At 36.3% G+C, this 19,506-nt stretch overlaps 1 protein-coding gene across 2 annotated transcripts; it reads left to right on the top strand.

Moving 5' to 3' along the window:
- Positions 1 to 3,661: 3,661 nt before the first annotated feature.
- Nelf-A (Negative elongation factor A) lies at positions 3,662 to 17,828 on the top strand. Of its 2 annotated transcripts, XM_085953636.1 has the most exons (9): positions 3,756 to 3,886; positions 4,847 to 4,907; positions 5,395 to 5,643; positions 9,239 to 9,416; positions 9,621 to 9,788; positions 10,331 to 10,627; positions 13,010 to 13,545; positions 14,767 to 14,866; positions 16,761 to 17,828. In XM_085953636.1, the coding sequence occupies exons 3-9, from the start codon at positions 5,419 to 5,421 to the stop codon at positions 16,970 to 16,972; spliced, it is 1,716 nt and encodes a 571-aa protein (XP_085809762.1). In that variant the 5' UTR covers positions 3,756 to 3,886; positions 4,847 to 4,907; positions 5,395 to 5,418; the 3' UTR covers positions 16,973 to 17,828. The 2 variants fall into 2 exon arrangements, with proteins under 2 accessions (XP_085809761.1, XP_085809762.1); XM_085953635.1 differs by lacking the exon at positions 4,847 to 4,907 and having other exon boundaries at positions 3,662 to 3,886.
- Positions 17,829 to 19,506: the final 1,678 nt, after the last annotated feature.

The following is a 19,506-nucleotide window of genomic DNA, read 5'->3' as shown; positions in this document are numbered from 1 at the left end:
AAGGATTTCCAAACGCGACAATCGCCGGAGATCACTTCACAAATCGCGGAACTGAAGAAAACGGGAGTATTGGAATCGGCAGAACCATCTCCGAGCTTCTTCTCAACCCTGTTCCTAGTAAGGACGCAAGACGGCAGTCAACGACCCGTCTTCAACCTAAAATGCCTAAACGGTTTCCTACAACCAAGGCCGTTCAAACTGTTCCACCATTTCAAGGTCCCAACATTCCTGCAAAGGGAAGACTGGTTAGTAAAAATAGACCTAAGCCAAGCGTACCTACATGTACCTATAGCTATACAACATCGCCGATTTCTTCGGCAAGTTTACCAAGGAGAACTCCTTCAATTCACGTGCCTTCCTTTCGGACTGTCGGCAGCACCAAGACTGTTTGCCTCATTAACAAACTGGGTGGCCGAACACCTCCGGGGAAAAGGTATGAGAATCGTCACTTACTTAGACGACTTTCTGATGGCAAATCAGTCCAGAGAGATTCTTCTGTCGCAACTGACTTATATGATAGATTTCATGCAGGCACTAGGCTGGATAATCAACAAGAAAAAATCTTGTCTGATTCCAAGCCAACAGCGGGAGTTCTTGGGTATCACGTGGGATCGGAAATATCTATCAACAGAGAAGTGCACATCACTTCGTCACCACCTGCAATTGCAGATCCAAAAAGGCAGTTGGTCGCTCAGGCAGGCCCAACGCCCCCTCGGGCGACTCAACTTTGCAACCTTCGTCACTCCACAGGGTAGGTTGCATTGCCGACGTCTACAACGTACGAGCGCTCAATTATCAAGGAGCCACCCTCACAAAACAACATCGATTCCACCACAGGCCACCATCTCGAGAGGACATCATGTGGTGGATTCGAGCGGTGGGCTCCTCAGGAAAGATTCACAGGGCAACCTACAATCACTTCCTCACCACAGACGCAGCCGATTTAGGCTGGGGAGCGCAGTTAGACGAGTACCACCTATCAGGTACATGGAAAAAACGCCAATCCACGTGGCACTCCAACCGAAAAGATCTGTATGCAGTACTCTCAGCCATACAACTCCAGGAGCAAACGCTCAGGGGATCAGAATTACTCCTACAAACCGACAACAAAACAGTGGTGGCCTACATCAACAACGAAGGGGGCACAAAGTCCGCAACCCTACTAAGTCTTTGCCGACAGATCCTGGAAATCGCCAACCAGGCCAGTATATCATTGACTGCACAATACCTTCCAGAAAAATACAACGGCGTGGCAGACCATCTCTCACGCAGCAAAATTATCCCAGAATGGCACCTAGTTATGGCGGCTACAGCTCCCCTATTTCAAATATGGGGACTCCCAGACGTAGACCTGTTCGCGTCCAACACAGCCCATGTTGTCGCAATGTATGTCTCACGAAATCCGAACGATGCCCTTGCACTGTTCCACGATACCTTCAGTCGACATTGGGACTTCAAACTAGCCTGGATATTTCCGCCACCGAATCTAATTCCACAAGTATTGGCACACCTGAACATGGCAAGGGGAAAATATTTACTAGTGGCCCGATGGTGGAAGAAGTGTGTTTGGAGCGCAGACTTACAGCAGAGATCACTGGAACCCCCCTACCCGATCCCGCACTTGGAGTCATTTCTGGTGGATACGGTGACAAACCATCCACCTCCACAAGTCCGGGACCTATCACACCAGTTATGGATCATTTTGGGTGGGCAGAGTTAGTTTCTAGCTGGTCGGTAGAGGACAGATCACTTCTCACTTCCGGTTGGCGACCATCCACTTTGAAGACTTATAGACCTGCATGGGACAAATGGAAGACATGGTGCTTGGCCAACACGATAAGCTATAATACCCCCGAGCCGATTGAAGTGGCTAGATACCTGGGTCACTTATACAATAAGGAAGGTCTTTCATATAACACTATTCTTGTACATAAGTCGGCTATAGCTACCTTTTGCAAACCTATGATCAGTAAAGACATCAGCAGTAACATAGTAGTGCGTCATATGTTAAAAGCCATAATATTCACCCGCAAGACTAGACCTACAAAACCACCGATTTGGGATCCAAGAATAATCGTGGACTACCTCAAGAAAACAACACCACTAGTATACAACCTTTATGAAGTTTCACGCAGAACAGCTATATTATTATTACTCGCATCGGAACGACGGGTTCATGACCTTACCCTACTCAGTGTAGCGGATAATGGCGACCATATAATTCTATGGCCAGTGTTTGCTTCCAAGACAGACACATCAAGGCACCGCCAATCTGGATGGAAATTAAGCGCTTCTTCCAGTTGCCAAAACATCGATCCAGTATTTTGGCTACGAAAACTATCTGCGTTTCCAATGAGAGAAGAGAAGAGGGTAGTAATATTCCGGCATTATTTATCTCGTCAAGAGGCCCCCCAAAACCTGCGACTCGAGCAGTCATCGGAAATTGGGTGAAGTCAGTACTCGCTGATGCAGGGGTACAGGAATCACCAGGCAGTACTCGATCAGCAGTCGCCTCTCTAAATTGGTTAGAGAATTACCCCATAGATGACATCCTACAGAGAGGTAATTGGCGCCAAGAAGCTACTTTTAAAATATTTTACCAGAGACCGATAGACACACAGACTTCTACAGCGGGGGAACAAAATATGTTGACCTTTCTGTTCAACCCGGTGCACTGAGCCTAAAAGCAAGGAGATGTTATACCTAATTCTCGTGTTAGGTTCATCAACCCTATCTTGCAGGATCTATCTTGCTTTACCAGGTGATAACAAACAGATATCTCAAGGGACTTCAGAGTCAATAGCGAATAATGAAAGGAGTTTTACGTACCATTAAAACTCTTATTATTCTTGTTGACTCTGAGGTCCAGAGAACACCTACCTGGTTTCCTTGAGACATATCAAATTGAATAACCAAAGACAAAGGACGCTACGATAGAAGCGTCAGTGCAAGAACGTAGTGGTCGCGCGGGGGCGGCGCGGCGGCGTCTTGCGAAAATCAAACGTATAACCGTTTGTAAAATGTTCGTAGACAGTGTGTTTTTTGGGGCATAATACACACGGTTATACGTTTGAGTTTCGCAAGACGCCGCCGCGCCGCGCCTGCCAAATGACTACGGACAAGCACTCAGTCCTGCCAGCCTGCTAAACAAGATGAGCAACCAGAGAGATAAATAATCGAGAAAAAAAGGGGCCAGCACAGAAGAACACAAGGCAAAAAATACGATCAACATCTCAAGGGACTTCAGAGTCAACAAGAATAATAAGAGTTTTAATGGTAGGTAAAACTCCTTTCATTATTTATTAATAACACTAATAGTTAATATATTTGATTTGAGATTTTTTTATAATTCGATTTGAAACGAGAAGGGCGAATCAATATGTCAAGCAATCTTGGATCTGATTTTGACAGCTGAACAATGGACCACTCGTTGCTTGTCCATAAGTTATGCTCAGGCTTTATTAATCTAAAGATGGCGGTGATTACGCACTTTTGATAATACGAAGAGTGGTTTTGCTTTTCTACATTTTGAGAGGCACGGGAAAGATGGCAATATTGTGGATATTAATAACAGTCCTGGCAATTATTAATTATTTTTTGTTATGACCACACTTCACAACGCTCGTGAAAATTTGTCTTCTTCTTTCTTTCCCTCAGTATATTTTTCAACTCCAAGATGGCGAACGTGCGGGACAGTGACACATCTTTGTGGCTTCATAACAAGCTCGGAACATCAAATGACTCGTGGACTGGTGGTTCAATTTGTACCCAGCTGAATGCTGAAGTTTTAAGAAATATCAAGGACTGTTTTCCCGATCTCCAACCACAAGTTAAATTGAAATTATTACTGAGTTTCTTTCATATCCCGCGCAGAAACGTTGAAGAGGTAACTTTTCAATTTGTTGTCATTTTGACATAGATGAGTGCATGTGTATACTACTCTCATTTAAATTGCCTGTGCGTACGCCTGAGCGAGATAACACGATAATCACAATAACTTTAATGTATTTGTGAAGTAAGTTCTCAATATTTTGTTGTGAATTGCTGTAAATTAATAACATCACTATGTACAACCACCGTTTGTAATTTATATTTTGTACATTTTAGTCACGGGATAAATTTTTTTCTCCAACACCAACCAATAAATGTCTCGCTAAACAAAACAATTGGTAATTCTAACCTATGAAGTTGACTTTCCCGTAACATATGATGACAATAAAATTTGGAATGATGATTGTGTGCATACAATTAATAATTAAAATACTTATACAAATACCTACAATTATTATAATAATATTATTATCTAAAGGTGTTGTGTGTTCCATTTATTACATTTCCATTAATCAGTTGCAGAATCTGTCAACATAATCCTTATTTCGATGCAAATTAACTGCCTTCTAAAAACAACATTATATGACTGTATTTACTTACGTACTACCTACCTTGTGTATCTATCCTTGTCCGTGGTGCTGTTAATTATAATAATATTTGAATACCACAGAGACCATAATGAAGATTAATGTAGATTGTTGCCTAAATTAAATGGTACTAATGAGCTAGTAATCCAGCCTGAAGCACTGTATCATCGAAATTGAGACAATCCATTGACTTTTCCTCTACTATAGAATAGACTTTATCAAAGCCAGCTGTCTCGCTAGAACTTGCAGGTCACTTGGCGTTCTAGTCAAATAGTGGTAGATTAAAAAAATATATGAAATCTCTCTCAGTTTTATTTCTTCACTGATTACATTTTTGTTTCAAATAGCGACCTCCCTTAACCATTTCATTTCTTGCATAGCAGATATACCATAGTTGTACACTTTGAATTCACTGTTTATTTTTGCAGTTGGCTTATGCTTATGCAGTGATAGAACATTCCATGTACATATTCGTCAATCCTATGAAGGGTAGGTATGTTTCTGAGGTGTTCTGGATTATGTGTGTTCAATAATGAAGGCTACCATCTTAATCTTGTGTGTTATACATTGAATGAAAGAATAGTTTAAATCAAAATTAATACATACGTACTATATAATTATCAACTACGGGTACTCGGTGGAAATTGAATTTAAATTCTAATTTATACGAGTACCATTTATACCAAATTAATTAAATAAACAATCATAAAAATTACATTATTTGTCAAAGAAATATGCTTCGTTGCCTCCACACCTGTTAGTCTGCCTCATAGTTTTGCTAACAATCTGCCAAGAAAAGTCCAAGACCTTGATTGGACATACCAACAAGAATAGTAAAGTTCAATGTACTCTTCAAACAATTTTATTATTCTCCAGCTATTGAATTTCTATCTTATTTATGGAAAATTACAAATACCCGATTTATGTGTTAAACGAATCAAATTTTGTTCAACAATAGTAAGTGTTTATTTGTCAGTGGCGTGCGGAGCTAGAAGAGATCATGGAAGTGGCGGGGATGGACTCAGAGCTGTGGGTGAGCATGCTGGCCGAAGTTATGAAGACTCTGCCCTCCAGTGGTTCCCTGAACACACCTGAACTGGACGAGGCGCGCCCTGTCTTCTCAGATATGGTGTCTGAACTGAGAAGACTGGTCAACAGGCACTCAGAACTCGCAATGTTACCCCTCGAATGTCACTATCTCAACAAGGCTGCTTTAGTTTCAGTGGTAAGTACCTCTTCATTTATTTAGTAAAAAGTGATAGTACTACTAATTTGAATTAATCCGTATTGTATAAAAAATATTTTGCAACATGTATTTGGTCTCATAAGCTTTATTAATGCTATACCTTAGCTAAAGAATGGTCTAAAAATACTGGTAAAAGTTCATAACTACACAACGCGCGGATTGTGCTAATGATCCGACACACATGGAACATAATTTGTCATAACATTCATGCGTCCATTTAGCGTTATTTATTTTTATTATTGTTATTATTATAATAGTAATATATTCATTGATACCTATAAATAGGTAACGATTAAATAATACAACCATGGAAATGGTTTTGGCAGGTAAATAATATGACAAAATAGTAAAACAAAAAATAAGATAATGAAAAATTAAAATAACACCAAATTCAAATGTTAGATTATTGTTTTAATATTCATTAAAAATTTTATGTAACATGTTTATCAAATACATAATAATTTTACTATTCCGAGAAAATTAGTGGTACAAAGCAATATCAAAGGTAGTGAAGATCATATCGAGGTAGGTAAATTCAACAGCAGTGATGAGAATGCTATGCGATGTTTTTTAACTAATTTATTTTCGACTCTTCTAATATTTCTCTATCACAGTTTTGTGTGGCAGTTATATCTGACAATTTTTATTAAATTTGAAATACAGCTATTTTATATAAATATTATGTTGGTAATTGAATCGTTATAAACATCAAATGACAACCTTTTATAGTGAATTCATCTTAAGCATATTATAGGTATATTAATATTGGTGGTTAACATGATATTAAATATATTATAATGTATATAAGATTACAAAATTTCAACAGATATGACAAATGACGTCCATTTAAAGTTATGCCGATTTTGACGTTTCGGAAATGAATAAATAATGTGTACAAACTTGCAACTTACCGTGGTTTCTTAGCAGCATTTTTGTGCTGTGTTGAATACTGTAGAATGTTTTCTTTTACGAGTACAGGCATAAGGTCTTTTAGTCATCTTTACACAATATAAGAATTTAGTGTTCAGCGCTACCATGAAAAAAATTGATATTGTATAATATACTACATATGTCTAAAGCCGTCTGCGGACGGACAGCCCAAGTCAAGTGACAGGACAAGTGTAGAATTTCGAGTGAGCTGTGGTTGAAATAAGGAAAGGAGACGCGAGTTATAATATTACATAATATAAGAAAATAGTAGCAATAAAAAAATATAAAATATATAGTTATTCAAGGCAATAGTTCAATCTTTTCAAATATTTACGTTTACGTTTATTGCATTCATTGGAATTCATTGTCTTCGTTTGATCCATGTATATTTGTGATATGTAGTGCGATTATCTGCCATTTCACTTAAGTATGTTCTTAACTGTGAATATAAAAATTTGATATTTGAGTTCATGTAATATTATTATAAATTTTGCCATGCTTTGAAGTAGAGGGTAGATAAAAGCGGTGATTACATTATGATCACGTCACGTGCTTGCACAGCGACAAATTTAGTCTGGTTTCGTCGTTCCGCAGCATATTTTGAATGATCACGATCTGTATAAATTCAATGATAAAGAGTGCCAACTCTAATTTATTAGTATTTTGAATTATTATTCATTATTTATGCTAAGTTCAATGAATTTTAACAGTTTCTACGTGTGCGTATGTTAAAATTACTTGCAATATTACATCCATATATAATATTTTGAATAGAATCCAATCATCTAGATAATAATTAATAGTAAATCTACATAGATGTTCTAAATATAGAGATAGGCAATGAAGCGGGTTACTCATGCAACCAAATGAAGCATGTCGACGACAGCCAACAACTTACGAGAAAAAGCGACGCGATAAAAAAAACGCAGGGCATCACTGAGGATTTACGTTGGCCCTTTGACCGTAGTACCTTACGTAGTTACTACGTACTCATATAATATAATAATTTTCAGCGAAGGAAGGTTTAAAATAACAACACTGTTAGGATTTTAGTATAATTATATTTGATTGTTGGGAATTTATGAACAGATAGGTAGGTTATTTAGGTACTTACTCTATATGTCTTTCAAAAGTAATACAAGTAATAAAGTAATTATAATAATAGCAATAAAGTAATTAAAGTAAATAAAATTATAAAAGGTTATTAATATATATTATGTCATCTTATATTAATCAAAAATAAAGTTTACATAAAGATATAGAAAACACATTTTTAAATTCTTGCAAATATCCCATCACTGTAATTAATTCAGCCTTAATTAAGTTTAACTTACACATTTGTAATTAGTTCGGGTTTAATTAAGTTATACTACAATATAATATATATACCTACAATATATATAATATATACTTAAACAACTTTCCTTTCCTAACTTATATAATATATAGTACGTACATATCTATAGGTAGGTATATGGATTATAAATATCTGAACACAAACACGTCTCATAATCAATTAATATTGTAAACAAAATAAATAAATAAATAAATATATATCACGTTATTCACAATTTTTAAAAAGTGAATAATATCAAAGTATCAACGCATACAATGATATAACAATGCTCAAATATACGATACAATCAAAATGTGTTACTTATATTCAATTATAATATTAATAATCAATGCGTTCATTTAAATGCGGTCCTGAGCAATACAAACACGACTGCTGTGTAATGGTATGTAAACAGAGTAATTCGAAACGAATTTAAGTATGCGTTATGCAGCCGAGTTTATTTTAGATTATTATTTTAACATGTATAAAATTAATTGAATATACTCATTTGTGATACGTCACGGCTCCTAAGCGTTTATTCTTTTCATTACTGTCGTTTTTACAATTTAACACACTACACACAACCATTTTTACTGAATATTACCTAGCTCAGGTGAACCTTCCACGTTGATTTACCAATGCAAACTGAACGTCAATGTGACGCACGTTGAAGTGCTACCATAACTTGATTACCAGCCTGCCTCACCATACTTTCATATACGTTGCCGTCCCTAGTAAATCCACAAAGAAAACCACTAAAAACAAAGAACATGAGTCGAAAATATGTAGGCCTGCAGAAAATAGAAAAAAACACTCACTGACTAGTGTGGTTCATGATGTAGCGCTAAGGATTGCAACACCGAATGAATATATCAATACCGGTATTTCTTATTGAATTCCGATATTAACACCGGTATATAGTAATATTATTTTATTTATATGATTTTCAATCAAAATATTATGTTCCTTTATGTAGGTACAAAAAATCTGGAGTTACACCGATATGACAATAAAAATGACTTTTTGTGAAAGTAATAAATACTTTGCAAGCTATTGAAAACTAACCAATAATTTGAGTTTCGTGAACTGAAATAGTTATAATAAAAAGTGTGTTAGGATTTGGACTAGGAGTGTCTTCACCCAAGTGTAATGAAGCTGCTCAGAAAATATTTTTTTGTATTACCCAATTGATTTTTAGTACTCTAGTTAAATCTACCTTAGCTGCTATATCCTTGCACTTGATTTATTAATTAAAAATAATATACACCCTTTTCTGGTCAGTTTTAAGCAGGACATTTTCTCTTTCAGGTGGGTCAGCAGCCAAATCCAATAAAACATTTCACATTGAAAAGAAAACCAAAAAGTGCCGCACTGCGAGCTGAACTCCTTCAAAAGTCTTCAGATGCCGTTTCAAATCTCAAAAAGTGCGTCGCTCCCACTGTGCCCATCCGAAGTAGAGGAATGCCAAGGAAAATGACTGACACCAGTGAGAATTTTGTTTTAGCTTTCCGTAATTCCTTGAAATTATGTATGAAATAATATTTCAAAATGTGCTTTACATGGATGTAATACAATATAAGATGCATTACATAATATCAGTATTGAAAATAATAACATTAAGAATTAGTTACATATAGTGGTGTGCGAGTGTTAAGTTTGGATTTAGAAAACAAGATTGTCTGATTTTCAGCGCCCTTAAAAGGTCTGCCATCCCGTTGGAGCATCAGCCGCGGGGGTGTGCGGGTGGCTGGAAGACCTGTCCCTCCCCAACCAACCAGAAAAGATGGAGGAATCAAATTGCTAGACATCGCCGATCAACCCGCTACACAACATCAAAAAAAGAGGCGGCGCCTGCTCGGTAAGCCATTTCATCGTTTTAAATTTACAAAAGACAAAAATTTTCATCGTCATTGACTTATCAATAGATCAATAAGTAAATAAAACTAGAAAATCTATTTTCATGAATTTGAAATCCACCATCCACATCAAGCTTTGTAGTGTCTGTCAACAAAACTACCTAGTCCTATTTTTAATCCAACTATTATGGTGGCCGCGCGGTTTAAGCGTTGGACTACAATGCCGTGGGTCCCAGGTTCTAATCCTGGGTCTGGCAAGTACACATATTGTTTTTCAATTTGTGTGTGTCCGGGTATGGACCTAATAGGTTGAGCAAGTGAAGTGGCTGACATCCATTTCTCGTAAAAAACAAAATCTGTCAATACAAACCTCTACTCTGTGGCCCATATGATCCTATTAGGATCGGACATGGTCGAAAGAAAGAAGAAGAATTATTTCGTACTCATTTGATTAGGAAAGTTTTTCATTCCAATATTTCTGTCAAATTATCGTATAAAATAAATTAAAATATTTTTGTTGAATAATACAATTTTAAATTTTCAGAAATGGAGGAGAACCAAAAACGAGCGGCTGCGGAAGCGGAGGCCCTCCCGTCGACAGCAGCCACGCCCGCGGGACTCTCACCTTCGCTCGCTCCCGCCACAATGCCCTCCCCCGACCCCGCCCTTGCCCCGCCTGCTCCTCTCGCCCCATCTGCGACTGCTGCTCGCAACGTGGTACCTGCAGGAGGCGCCTCTGCCTTGCCGGAGTATGCTCGCGGCCTCAACAACTATGTCATGCCTTCCACCCCCGCCGCCCCACCCCCTGGATCTCTCACGCCCAACGCCAACAGAGAGACAGGTCAGTGGATGTATTTTCTTTTTATACATGCGATTGAGCCTATTATCGTGGACCAACTTCATTTGAAACTGTATCGAGAAATGTTTTCTCGTGAATCAAATCGGATTCCTTTCAGTGACATTTTCAGGTTGGAGGACAACCAAAAATCACAAGGACCCGTGTCGTGAGTTTGTAGAGTCCAGCATGTCCTGAAATCCCATCACGAATTTCGCAGACACTCACCGTAAAGCCAAATCCTTGCTGAAAATTGAATATACCGAACCGGTAATTATTCCCATCTCATCCGGAAGTTCTCGGACGGCGACATGATAGACATACATGTCCAAAGTCCAGATCTAGTCAATGACCTCGCCGTATCGGCTTTTTGAGTGCCTCTTGAAATGTACGTCACTCTGGCCATCTTTGAACCAGTTAAACCACCCCTTAATTTGTGTCTCCTAAAACCCGCTGAATCTTCCAAATGGTTTTATTCACAAAAATAATTGCAATTAACCTTTCTAACGCGGCAACTGACTTTAGTCAGCCTATACGCGCGAGTCATCCGCGCGTCAGCTGACTAAAGTCATTTCGATTTTCGTTTGCCTAGTACTGCTTTCCGCCAGGCGCGAATAATTCGAATATTGATTTAATTTATTCAAAAATCATCCTTCTCTTGACATCTGTCAATGGATAGCCTAAACTTTTGTTCTATCTAATTTAAATAAATATTTTTCGGGAGCGTGTCTTGAATAAAAATATATCAGTCATCGGGCCAATTCAAATTTGCCGCGTATATAGTGTCTTATCGCTTCTTAGTGCATGTGCGCCGAAGACATTTGACTGACGTGTTTGTAACGATACGAGTTTGCGATATAATAAGTTATATTGTTTTTTAGTGATTGAAAAACTATTTGGTGCGTAAACTGTTAAATAGAATATTCGAAAGTTACATTGATCAAAGTGAATTTACAAAATATTTTTACAAAAGGAATGCTTTTGGAGATTGCATTCATTCGCCTATCTGCCAGTATATTATCCGCGAGTTTATAGTTTCGGAAAATAATTTGAACCAGGTGTCATTTAAATATACCTAGAAGTCCGCGATTTAATATGTCTCTTTGTTTATCATTGATTAACATTTTTAAATACTATTTTCTGGTTATAGTATTAGGTGAAACAGACAAAAATTATTTATTTACCCTAGTTATCAGCCATTTATAAAGAAAAGACACGAACACTCAGACGCCCGTTCCCGCATAAATGCGGAAATTGTCGTATTACGCAAACACCAGGTCCCGCGCTACTGAATTTTTATACACTGCGCGGCAAATCATCGTCTGCTGGTGTGAGACAGACACTTGAGAATTATTTTTTCAAGGGTTTGATTCATGACTACTATTTTTTTTATGTAGAATTCTTCTTATATTTATAGTCGAAAATAACTCGAGTTACTTACTATCACGTCATTATAATAAAATAAGAGATTACCTATTCTAGTACCAGGTTATTGAAGTAATATAATAAAAAAAAACAAATGAACTTGAAAATAAAATTGTGGTGACTATAAAGCATTTAGAAGTGCAAAAAGTGTTTGAAATTTAATATTTTACGAATTGTAATAGGTATTCGAAAAATAAACCATTTTGTTATATAAACTATGTGTCATTCGATTCCATTCAGTTCGGGGTCAATGGTAGGTACAAACCAGGCACTGGTGGTAAGTACATCACTCTCAAATAGCCAGTAGTTCTCAAGGATGATTTATTTATACTCGGCCTGCAGTGCTGCAATGTGTATGCGAGTTCAAACAAAAGTTACACAGTTTGAGATGTCCTGGATGCTATAAAAATGAGTTATTTATGACTGATATTTTTTCAACACACTCAACAAAAATGCTCATAAAAGTCATAAACCATATTATTATTCATTATGTGTATGACATATTTGTCGAAATGGTAGCCGGTAGACTATAAGAATACTGAACTGTTCTTACACTTGTTAATCTGTCATCGACGCATTAGTCCAGCACCATTTCGTAAGTGTCATGGCGCCGCTCGAGTAAGCTGGCATTTTTTCAATGAAGAAGTCTTGTTCGTGATTTCTTATCAGATTTAGGCGACGAATGTTTATTTTTAGAGTCACATAAAATATTAGGTTCTGTCATAATCATTTTTGAACTTGACTCCGATTTTTTACTACTCTATTTGTGTATGTTTGACTGACATTTATTACGATTTATTGATGCTTGAAATCACAACGCGCACTGTTGTACTAAGTCGGGATTCGTAACGCTTAGAAAGGGTTAACAATCTAGGGGCTATCAGACGGTATTACCCATATTAATTTCTCTTCGCCTTTAATCTAAATCATCGCAAGGAATATTGAAGTATGCTTTATTTTCAGGAATACCAGCGCAACTTGTATCAGCCCCTGCCGCCGTCACCCCCATCACTCCCACATCTGTTCAGACAGGAGCCGTCGTTGCTCATCCGCAGATCATCAAGATCCACAATGCAGACCCCCCTCCGCTGGCACCCTCTCCCAAGAGCCCCCTGGTTCTACAGGGCACGGGCAGCAAGCCTATCATCATTGGGCAACAGCAGAAGCTGCTCATCACAGGCCAACCCGGACAAAAGCCGTTGCTGGTGACCGCAGGGCCGGGTGGCACTCTGCTCTCAGGTTCCAACATCCTCAAGAACGCGGCCGGCATGCCTGTCATTCTTACCAACTCAGTGCTGCAGCATGCGCAGGGCCAACCCGGCAAAACGGTAGTGCTAACCAGTGTCAAGCAAGCGGCCGCCCTCCAACAGCACTCTACCGCCAACGTCATCATTCAGGCGCAGCAGGTGCTCCCCGCCCCTTCAGCCGTCGCCCGCCCTACTCCCGCTGCACCTGCGCAGCCCCCCAATTTGCTGCCCCGCCGAGGCCTTTCACTTACGGTTTGTTTTCTCATTTAACTATACACACTAAATCCCATTTTTTCTAGCAGTAGGTTACTAAAATGGTAAATGAAATGCCGGTCTCTAAATTTGCATGATGCAATTTCACAGTTACATGTAAATTGTACGTAAAACATTTCACCGTGGCTCTTTCAGCTTTCTTATCGGAAAGAGAAGACCGTATACAATACGGTCTCCAATTTTATTTGATTCAATATGAACATTGATTCAATTTTCATTGCTGATTTTTGCAAAATTCATGAATTCAAGAATGAAAACCTAACCTAACCTAACAAATAATCCAGTATATCGGCTATTTTCAAAATTTGTTTGCTGTTGGCTTCCTGTAAAGTGTAAACCGACAAGTTACCGTGTTTTTTTTTAGACATGAATTTTATGTCAGTACTATATCGAGGTCTTAGTGTCAAACAACACTCTACAAAAGTGCAACTTTACAGGAGAGCCAAAAATCGTTATTTTAGATTCTTGTTACTCAACAAGGAAAATGTTTATTTAAAACCTAATGTTATTATTTTATAATTTATTGTGTATTGTACATTTATCTTATGATGATGTTAAAATTTATAGGGATAGTTTTTAAAAAATATGAAAACAAGGGTTACTTATGTAGTTAGCGTTAAACTTTACTGACGATTTAATAAGAAATTAGAAGAAATTGACATAACGTTGTTAATGTAAAATAACGTTATCTCAAAAAAAAAAAAACACTTTTTTGTAGATAACGTTGTCTGACTTTAAACACTCGATATGACCCAAGGAGGTTTAACCGTCTTTAATATGCGGCCATATATTTCCGATACAACATTTCACGGTGAAGTGTGGTACAGCGAACTGCATATGTACAAGTTTCCGGACACGCAATTTCACATCCCGTAGCCGAGTTACTCACTTTTTTTTTCGATGGTCGTTTGAATCCAGAGTAGCATGACCAGTTGGTCTGAGCAAATAAATATACCTCATAAAAAAGAAGACTGTCAGGATAACCTACGCTTTGTGGAGACCCATATACCCGGCCTATTTGCCATACGTGTGCACGATCACTACTGTCCAACAAGAAGATTTAGGCACAAGCCGGAAGTCGCTGTCGTCGACTAAATAGGAGGAGCTTGTTTAGTTCACAGTATTAACACATAGCCAAGAAGATCTTGTTCAACAGTACATGATAATTTTTTCTCATTCTTAATTATGTTTCTCTTTCAGAGAGATCAAATGCTGGAAGCACAAGACATGTTCAGAAATGCAAACAGAGTTACAAGACCGGAGAAAGCTCTCATTCTCGGATTTATGGCCGGCTCCAGAGGTATATAAATCACTCATTATATTATAATCACATTTTACTGCAAAAATGAATATACGAGGGTGGGTCAATAAGTCCTTAGAAAAGCCGACAGGTGGCGCGACTAGTACTGTAAGCGGTTTGTTTTCATGCAGCGGCACTACCGATTCAGTATGCTGCGAAGTTTCAATCAGATTGGTCGGGTTGTTGTGTGTTTCTCGTACATTTAAAAAAAAAATTTGCTTGTTTACAAAAATGGAGAAAATTGAGTTTAGAGCTGTTATTAAACATTTTAATATAAAAGGGTTAACAGCAAAAATGAGTTGGATTTAGTTCACGGCACATCTGCTCCTTCACTTGCAACTATTTATAACTGGTTAAATGAATTTAAACGTGGTCGTACATCAACAAAGGATGAACCACGCTCAGGACGTCCTGTAGAGGTGACTACACCAGAAATGATCAATAAAATCCACGATATGGTGTTAAGTGACCGAAGATTAAAGTTGAGTGAGATAATTGAGGTTACAGGGATCTCAAAAGGTAGCGTCATTTCTATTTTACATGACAAATTGGGCATGAAAAAAATTTCTGCAAAACAATAACAGGGGATTATTATGCATCTTTATTGGACCAGCTAAAAAACAAAATTGAAGAAAAACGGCCTCATTTAAACAGGAAAAAAATCCTCTTTCATCAGGACAATGCCCGTGTTCACACATGTTTACGATCAATGGCTAAAATTGAAGAATTGAAGTTCGAATTGGTCGACCACCCACCGTATTCGCCAGATTTAGCCCCCAGTGACTTTTTCCTTTTCCCAAACTTAAAAAAATGGCTAAGTGGACAACGTTTTTTTTCAAATGAAGAAGTCATCGATCGGACAAATGCTTATTTTGAGGACCTTCCGAAAACTTATTTTTCTGACGGTTTAAAAAAAATTGAGAAACGTCTAACCAAGTGTATTGAGCTCCAAGGAGATTATGTTGAGAAATAAAAAAAAATACAAAAATAAAAACTGTTTTAATGCTTTTTTCAAAGGAATTATTGACCCACCCTCGTAGCATGTTGTCAATAAAAGAGTAACATTCGAAATCGACGGAAAAGAAAATCGAAAAAAATTCGAAATACAAAATGTAAGGAAATAGTAAAACTTGAAAAAAAGTTGTTTGTTCCAATTTTGTAAAATTGTTCAAAATCGTTATAAATAGATTTTTTGAATTTTCACGAAAATTTCGATTTAACGTGTTCGTATTGACAGGGATTTACTGTATACATTTATTTACATGAGTGAACATTACAAATTACAAGTTCAATACACTGGCAACATGAAACAATTATCGTAAGTTATCTAAACAAAAATAATACTAGACTGAGTGAGCTAAATAGCCTAATGTAACAACTAATAGGCCATCCATGGACTGAAACCGTATGCGGTTTCGAACCATGTGCTTATACTAAGCTTATCTTTTGGGGTCATGGAAATATATTTCCACAAAGTATATTATAAGCATCTGATCGTATCCGTTCATACCATACACTTACACTTAGAAATTTAGTGAAAATATATTTTCATAATGAAAAATCATAAGTTTAGTATGGCACACGGATCTAAACCGTATACGGTTTCAGTCCATGGATGGCCTCTAAACCAACACCGACCTAAACTCACTATCAAGCAAGTTTTTTAATTTTAATATTTTTTCCCCATACATTTCATATTTGTAATTAAAATTTTTTTCAATTTTCGGTCCCATGGAATTCGTATTAACGAGGTTATACTGTACTGCCCTTATTCCCATCATCAATAATGCTGCATCTTGAAATCCATGTATAGGTCAGACAAAATGCGTGCCCAAATCAATATCTCTTTTCTAAGTAAAACACATTTTTATGTTAACTTTTTCCGGCATTTTAGAAAACCCCTGTCCGAATCTTGGCAACATAGTGACGATAAAATTATCAGAGAACCAAGAGAACGTCCTCCAAAAAGACAACTCACAGGTGACGATGATGTGCGAAACGCATTTCCAAATGAACTACAACAATGGCCAGTGGATGAGGATCAAAAAGTACCGCTCGCTGGAGGCCGTCACCCCTCAAACGGGGGTTCCCCAGCAGGTCAGCTAAAAACGCGTGCACGTCACCACTGTGTTACTTTCGCGCAAATTGCTGCAACATTGCCGATGATGCGGTCAATATGAAAACATTTCAACAAAATTGTGGCATAATTTCGTTGACCTTCTATTGAACAAGTACGTGAATAAAATGGAATGCTGCATTGCAATTTTTTTTTTTTTTGCTGGAACTGAAATTCGGTGAGTGGTTAAAATATGATATGACTTAATTTATTCTCATTATGGATGATTGATAATATTTTTTGCTCGATTGGCAATTCGAATCATAAAGATTGACAAAGCGACAGTATATTGTGAGTACACAATTTTTTTTTGTTGCTTTACTATAATATTAAAATTTCCTTACAATTTCATGATTTTTGGTGATTTTGGGTGGCTTAGAATCCCAATCGACCAAGACCTCTTTAAAAAAATAGTTCAAACTGTCCAAATATGTTTCTTTGCTAATATATAAAAAAAACACTTCATCTCATAAATAGTTATATTTACGAATAAAAATAATAAAAATTCCTACAACTTGAAACTAATTATTATTTTTGCATTATCGAGAATCCAATTATTCCATAATATTATCGTATGGATTTGATTGATTGGGATTCTGAACCACCCATATTACAATAAAACAATTTTATGCGCTATTAAGTTGAGTATTATTCAAATGCATTTAACTAAATCATAAAATAAGTAATTATGTATGTATACATCCAAAGCTTCATTTGTGTAGATGGAATTGTTATTGGAAACTTAAGTAGAAACAAAATATAACCGGGTAAATTAATATTTATTTATTTATATAATATGTAGTCGGACAATTGGACTCCCCTTGTCGACTAAATATCATACTTTGTAAAAAAAATTGTGTTCTTCTTTCGACACATTTAGGTGTCTTAACTCTAGCTATGGACCATTAACATCTGTATCGTTTTCATCAGTAGCTTCGTCAAATATTAATTTCTAATTATAAATATGTCAACAACTTCATCTGTGCTATATTTTACAAACTATACAGTAAATAATATTATATGTATCTTATTAATTTGTCTAGGCGATTCATTTTGTATTACAAAATTGTGTTTACTGCTATTGTAAGTTTATAATGTAATTATTATACAGTATGAGTAAGTTGCTTTGCATGTCATTCAATAGTCAATCATTAAAACATTTTTGTGATATGTCATTTTTGTCAACCTCGTGTTCATTATGTATGTGTTAAATTTTAATATATATTTAAGTTTTCGGCTATGGAGAAATTTCCGTGTAATTGAAAATATATTATGTAATTTTATTATACTTTTGGAATATAGTTTTCGTGATATAGCTGATGCAAATTTAATCGTCTCATGATTTATTTATTATTATAACGAAATCTTTAATTTACTTAAAAGATATGTATCCGTCAGATATAATATGATGCCTCGAAATAAGTCACAGCTCTAATGTAGTTTTAAGATTTAGGGGAAATAATAATATAGAGTGTTATAATCAACGTTCTCTCTAATCTTACTATTATGTTTACAGGTCATAACTCATCTGAGTAGTAAATTTTGTACGGATAGAATCTGTCCACAAATATTCACATGTTTTGCATAGGTAAATAAATGAATTATTATGCTTCTATGGCTGGCCTATGCTATTTGGCAAACCAAAAATCTGGTATCGCATACGCATTTGAGAGAATGTTGGTTACTTTATTCTATTCAGGAAAAATCAATTTACATTTTTATAAAAAAGTCATTCTCTGGATGAAAGTAAGTCTTCTCATAAATTGCTTTTTTTCACATTAATATTTTAATAATCTATCTGCCAAATAATTTTTGTAAGTATGTACTAGAAAAGGAAATAATAATTACTTTTCAATTACCTATTAAATACACCTAACTCTCTTTTAACGGAAAGTTTTATTTCTGAAAAGTTGTTTGTAAATTGAAATTCCGTGTATCGAAATAAATTTTTCTATAGAATTTTATAGAAATACTGAAAAAATGTTATCAAAATATTTAATTAATCACGAGAATAGGTTATAAAAAGTTTCATTTTATTACATGTACATATGTGTATTATTCTTTTGTATTACATACACATAAAATATCTCACGTAACACGCTAAGTAATATGGATTACTCATGATACATCAAAAAAGCTCAAAATATTGAAATCTGTATCACTAACTGGACTTGTCCACAAAAGAGGAATGTGTCCACAGTTAACTGTTGTGCATCATTTTTTGTTTTGTTTTTGAAGCTCCTTATAACAAAGCCATATCTTGTTGACTTCTAAAAAAACATTTGAGCTTCATTTTTTAGATGAAACCGTTGTCAGACAAACTTTCCGATCCTTATAAAAAATATGCCTAATAATTTTTTTCCTGTCCACTGAAATAATGGTAGTATATAATATGTATATCTGATTCATCAATATCTCACCGACCGCCTAGTTTTTGTATTTAAGGAAAATCAAAGATCAAACTTGTAAAATAATTCTTCAATTTCATTATAGCGAAATTCCGCATAAATTAAGTGAGAGTTAA

Source organism: Rhyacophila brunnea, unplaced genomic scaffold (genome assembly GCF_057557595.1).
Source record: "Rhyacophila brunnea isolate RB1 unplaced genomic scaffold, BYU_Rbru_1.0 scaffold_4, whole genome shotgun sequence".
Taxonomy (NCBI): domain Eukaryota; kingdom Metazoa; phylum Arthropoda; class Insecta; order Trichoptera; family Rhyacophilidae; genus Rhyacophila; species Rhyacophila brunnea.
This window is presented reverse-complemented; position numbering and strand designations above follow the sequence as displayed.

Coding starts and splice junctions, on each gene's coding strand:
- Nelf-A (XM_085953635.1), top strand. CDS start 3,677: ATGGCGAACGTGCGGGACAGTGACACATCTTTGTGGCTTCATAACAAG. Junction 9,417..9,620: donor AAGGAAAATGACTGACACCA/GTGAGAATTTTG, acceptor TCTGATTTTCAG/CGCCCTTAAAAGGTCTGCCA. Junction 13,546..14,766: donor GCCGAGGCCTTTCACTTACG/GTTTGTTTTCTC, acceptor TTTCTCTTTCAG/AGAGATCAAATGCTGGAAGC.